Below are 5,828 nucleotides of genomic sequence, written 5' to 3'. Positions count from 1 at the left end.
GTTTTATTTGTCATATACAGAGTGCGCTCTCAGGACATTATTACCTGCAGTGTTCCCTCAATGAGAACTGAACTAGGCAAAAGGGCCTTCTCCTATTCCGCTCCTGTTTCCTGGAATATCTTACAAAAAGATTTGAAGCTCTCGACCTTTGACCTCTCTAAGTGTCTAAGAATTTGTTGGACACCTGGCAGGGTCCAATGCTGACATGTTCCTGTTGTTAGTTTTCTACATTTGTCTTGGAATCTAGCTGTTTTTTGTTGTGTTACCTTTTCCTTTTAGCCATCCTATTTGTTAAAAAAAAAAAAACTGTAGTATGCTTTTTTTATAACTGTTTATTGTTGTTGCTGTTGTCCATTGTTGTCATCTTTCTTTGTTGAAATCAGGTCTCTCTTGTAAATGAGTCCTCGAGGCTCAATGGGATTTACCTGTAGAAATAAAGGTTGATTGATATGCAGTAACACAAGGTCGATGATGCAATGAAATGTTTAGGATGAGAAGAACCGATTTGACTCCCTAAAAACAAACAAACAAAAACTAAACAAGAAATACTAAAGCATGCAATAAGTGTACAAAATAAACTAACAGTCTACTGCAACAATGGCCAATGTAGGATTTATATTGTAGCACTTTGAGAAAAATATAAAGTGCAGTACAAATTGAATAAATTATTATTATATTTAAAATATAATATTTAAAAAAAAAAAACAAGCCCGATGAAGTCGCACATTCCCAGATTGCCGTTGAAGCACCATTAGCCCCGCCCCTTTTCTGCTCCTGCCGTTGACCGGAAGCAGTAGCGCCAACTCTTCCCCTTCAGAAGAAAAAAAAATAAGAAGCGTACTTTTGTTTTGAAGTGTTTCACCGGAAATATATGTTCAACTCAGGTGAGCTTTACAAATGTGCTACGTGAATATTTCTCACCGTGGTCAGGTGTGTTAGTGTGAACCGCCATGACGGAAATTAATGTTGAACAGGAACCGCGGGAAAGGTTCGAGTGTTGCTAACGTGTTAGCTTAGCAGCTAGCATGTAGCTTTACGTTTCTTTTTGAAGAGGCCGACAGTTAAACGTTGAGACAAACGGTGTTAATTTGAATTTAGCCAGTTTTCGGTTTTTATTGTTAATGTTTTGTGTCTGCAGGAGGATTCTGGCACGAAGGTTGTTGTAACTCAGACTGAGGAAAAATCCAGGAACATCAAAAGAGCAGGTCGTTTTATTTTTTATGTTTCTGGAAAGATAAAGTCCTTTTTGTTTGTTTTTACTCTCAAGACCTAAAACTATTTTTCAATTCGAGATTAAACCCTGTTCAAATCTCTATATCAAGTTCATTGTCATTCACATCACATGTGGTGCATGAGGTGGAACAAAATTATGTACTCGGGTCCCAGTTACACCAAAAAAATAGCAAAAATATAAATCATAAAAAGAAGCGGTATATAAGGATCTAAGATATACGCTAAATGAACACCAAACAGCACACTAAAAGATCTAAACACTAATAATGTAAAACAATACGGCGTATCTGCAGCATCAGCATATATCAGGAGCTCATAAAAAAAAATATATATAAGTTAATTGTTCTTTTGTGCAGGACGTCGAACCACCTGAAACAACTGAGGAGACGATGGACAAGTCTCAGGAGGACAAATGGGACGAATACACAGCCTGTCCACCGGCAGAGGACTCCTCCAGCATGAAGTTAAAGGTAACAGCAGTCCAGTCGTCCCTACTGGGAAACATTCTGCTCTGAATTCATAATTTGTCCTCCTCCAGCAGAACGCACCCTGACAGCTCTTTGCTCTTTTTACTCCTGATGAATGATGTGGTTTTGTTCCTCCGTCCGGTAGTGGGAGGTGGGAGCTCAGTGTCGGGCGGTCTGGTCTGAGGACGGTAAGCTCTACCCGGCGACGGTAGTGGCGGTGAACTGCGAACGCTGCAGAGTTCGGTTCATTGGTTACAACAATGAGGAGGACGTGGAGCTGAGCTCGCTCCAGAGTCTCTGCGAGACGCCCAACCCCGACCATCAGGTTGAAACATTTACAACCACATTTTAAGCTCTAATTGGTTCATACATGGGTTTAAATTGTTTTAAAGTCAAGAATGTGAATTTTTTTTATATATATTTGTTTTATGGGCATCACAATCATTAATAAACAACTTCTAAATGTAAACTTTATAAAGACGCCTTCATTTCACAGGTATTTCTAAACTTATGATTTAAGTTGAATTTATGAAGTAACGTGTTTCTGTTGGGTTTGTGCGTTCAGGACTGGAAGCCTGGCGCTCCTTGTCGGGCCGTGTATTCAGAGGACGGTTTGGTTTATCCTGCTGTGGTTCTGTGGGTCAAAGGTCAGCGCTGTCGTGTTCGCTACAACATCTACAACAACGAGGATGAGCTGGACGTCGATGACCTTCTGAGACCGGAAGAGCTCCGCGGTCCGATCGGAGCTGCCACCAACACAAAGGTCGTTGACCATGCTGAAGTTTAAACTTTACTGAATGGACTTTATTTTGCTTTAGCTCAGATTAAATTGCTTCAAACTGTTTTAAATCTGTTAAACTCTTTGGAGTGAACGTTGTTAATGAAGTTTACTGATGTGTGAAAATAAAACCTCATGTCAGGACAGAAATAAATCATCATGAAGCTTAATAAAGTTGTTAAAAATACAGTAAATATTCTTCTGGTTTGTTCCGAACACTAAAACCAAAGGCTGAAGTTTGTGAGGTGAAACCCAGAATAACCGAGGTTTAATCTGGATTAGCAGAATTTATAAACGACCTGTGTAAAACAAGGGTTTATGTCGAAAAGAAACCTGACCCGTGTGTTGGTTCTGTAGGGCAGCAGGGGATCCAGTCCTGCCAGCAGTTCCTTTGACTTGAGGAAGGAGAAGAACCAGGGAGAACAGGGAGGAGAGAAGAGTTCAGCATGGAGGAATGACCAGAACGTCTCCACGGTGAGTCTTCATCAGTAAGGACTTAAAAATCATTTCTCAAGTTGAAAACGGGTCGAACGTAAGTCCGGTTTGGATGTTTGAAAAGAGAACGTTGATAAAAAACTTTGTTCCTGGTGTTTACGTTGATCTCCAGCGGACGGCTTCAGGAACCTGGAAGTCTTGTTCCTGAATGATGGTAGGAGGGGGAGGTGGATCGACGGGTCAGAACCTCCTCTATAGTAATGAGGCTGTTGCTCCAGTCTACACGCCAACCCTCCCCTGCGATCATAATGTTCAGTTCAATTTCTTTATATAGCACCGTCACAACAGAAGTCGTTTCAGGCACTGAGCAGAAACATTCATATACATGAAAAGTTCACGTTGTTTTCCTGAGGAGCCTGCGGGTTGATTTGAGTCTTTGTTACAGATGCTCAAGATGTGGATCCAAGGATTCAAGTTTCTTTGTCATATGCACCACATGTGGTACTAGGCCTGTCACGATAAAAAGTTTTGCTGGGTGATTGTCTCAGAAATTATTGCGATAAACGATAATATTGTTTGAAATTTGACAATAATTAGTAATTATTGTCAAATTTAAGAAACAAAAAAGTAATTTTGTGTGTAGTACCTTTTTGCGACCACTGGATGGTAGTATAAGATAGTTTGAATCGAATGATGGATAGTGAGGGAGCAAGCAGCGTGTGTCTCTAAGAAAAATGGGACGGAGGCCCCTGGACGTGACATGGGGCGTCATGACATGCACCAGCTCTCCTGCCTGTAGCCAGACTCATCGTTGTTCGTGGTGCGTCCCACCACATCTGTATCATCTGCAAACTTTACAATGTGACAGCCTGGATGGGTGGGTGCACAGTCATACGTGAGCAGAGTGAACAGAAGAGGGCTCAGCACACAGCCCTGAGGAGAGCCAGTGCTGAGGGTTGTGGTGGAGGAGGAGGAGTTGTGGATCCTCACAGACTGTGGTCCGTTTGTTAAGAAGTCCAGGACCCAGTTGCAAATGGAGGTGCTTAGTCCTAGTGTGAGCAGTTTGTCCTTCAGGGTCTGGGGAATCGTGGATCATGACTGAAAGAACCAGATTCTGGATCCGAGAGCTGGGCGCCTCTCTGGAGGATTTTAGGGCCCGTTCAAAGTTCGTTATTTGCCATTTGTGTACCGACCAACAATCCAGGGACATTGGAATGTTTGTGCAGAGCTCTCGCAGTCGTCGTCCGAACACTGAAGCAATAAATAAAACTAGAAGGTTCCTGGAGAAACTTGGACAGGGACTGTCACGTTGAGCCGTTTTAACTTGTTGCTTTGACTGTGTGCTGTTGGGCATTGCAGCTGAATACGTCTAAAAACTGCCGACTTACGTCTGTTTGAAATTAGCCTTGGCGGCCATCTTGCGGTGATTCCTGCGGTCAGGAGCACCTCTGTTCCACTAGGAGGAGCCCCCGAAGCAGAGCCAGAACACGTGGAGGGATTACACAAAACATCCTCTCTGGGCTGGGATTATCTTGGAACCCCTGAGGAGGAGCTGGAGAGGAAGGTCTGCGTTTCCCTCCTGGACCTGGTACCAGCAGACAGAACCTTTTCATTCAGCCTTTGTTTAGACGGGTTAATCCCGTTGAGCCTCGAGGACTCGTTTACAAGAGAGACCTGCGCTTCCGTCAGAGAGCTGAGCACTTCACCATCATCGGGACTTTCCTAGAGAAAGTTTTTGTTTCACGCACAGCGTTTCTCTTGGTTTCCCTGCCTTGGCAGAGCGTTGCTCGTATCTTTCGTGATTTTTGTCGACGGGGTGGCGCTCGGTTCTGTTGACAGCGTGGGGCGCCCTGCTTGTAGAAGAAGCTCGTCACCAAGCTGCTCTGCAGGAAGCAGCAGATCTGATGATCCAGTCTCACGTTTTCCAGGACATTTGTCAGGTTGATGTCAGAGTTTCAAACCCAGTTGTATCTAAACAAAAAAAAGTTCTTAATTCACCAGATTTGTATTAAAAGCAGTTTATTTTTGTCGTTCGTTTTTTTTTTTTTAACTTTTCATCTAGAGTTTTTCACGAGAAACTGAACTGAGGCAACAATCAGGTTTTATATGAACTATCTGCAGCATGGAGGACGAGGATTAATCTTAAACTTGCAATTTTATTATTTGCAGGTGAAAATTAGACCCGGGAGTCAGAATCAAGTGAAGCAGGAACAACTGGAGCAGAGAGACGAACAGACGAACGACGACGTCCCTCCGTTTCCTCACATGAGCTCCGGGGTAAATCTGACTCATGTCTACCAAATCATTTTAATACCTTTATTTCTTACAATAAAAGTGTGTTTAAGACACTTTGAAGTAGCTTTAAATGTTAATATTGATGGTTTTTATTGATATGCGTCGGTGTCAGAAACACTCATCGCTGTAAGAATCAGGTTTTTGGGACTTTCATGGTTTTAATTAAATTTTACCAAAAGGATCCTTTTCTGTTTGAAATATTACTGCAGTTCATTACAGATCGTTGTCAGCTGCAACATGTTTGAAACAAATTAACTTATTGTCCTTAAGAATATTCATCAGACAGATTTATTAAAAATCTGAGTTGTTTTATTTCAGGGACCTTCGTCTTTCTTTCCCCCGCCTCCTCCCACCTGGGCGTTCTGCGGCAGAGATGCCTCCATTTCTCTGGACTTGGACTCCATCACCAACATGTTGATGCAGTGGTACATGTGTGGTTTCCACACCGGCAGCTACATGGTCAGCAACGAGTCATTCACTGCACCTCACACCTGTTTGAAGCTCACACCTGTTTGAAGCTCACACCTGTTTGAAGGTCACACCTGTTTGAAGGTCACACCTGTTTGAAGGTCACACCTGTTTGAAGCTCACACCTGTTTGAAGGTCACACCTGTTTGAAG

At 42.7% G+C, this 5,828-nt stretch overlaps 1 protein-coding gene across 1 annotated transcript in view; it reads left to right on the top strand.

Annotated features, from left to right (window-relative positions):
- Window positions 1–597: 597 nt before the first annotated feature.
- LOC119430400 (survival motor neuron protein-like) overlaps window positions 598–5,828 on the top strand; it is a 6,366-nt gene continuing 1,135 nt past the window's right edge. Inside the window, exons 1-6 of the mRNA XM_037697804.1 lie at window positions 598–606; window positions 1,590–1,703; window positions 1,846–2,025; window positions 2,266–2,463; window positions 5,083–5,190; window positions 5,527–5,667. Coding sequence (XP_037553732.1) covers window positions 598–606; window positions 1,590–1,703; window positions 1,846–2,025; window positions 2,266–2,463; window positions 5,083–5,190; window positions 5,527–5,667 — 750 coding nt within the window. The remainder of the gene's footprint in view (window positions 607–1,589; window positions 1,704–1,845; window positions 2,026–2,265; window positions 2,464–5,082; window positions 5,191–5,526; window positions 5,668–5,828) is intronic.

Source organism: Nematolebias whitei, chromosome 3, assembly GCF_014905685.2.
Source record: "Nematolebias whitei isolate Nwh7 chromosome 3, NemWhi1, whole genome shotgun sequence".
NCBI classification, from domain to species: domain Eukaryota; kingdom Metazoa; phylum Chordata; class Actinopteri; order Cyprinodontiformes; family Rivulidae; genus Nematolebias; species Nematolebias whitei.
The sequence above is the reverse complement of the archived record's forward strand: the minus strand, read 5'-3'. Positions and strand labels throughout refer to the sequence as shown.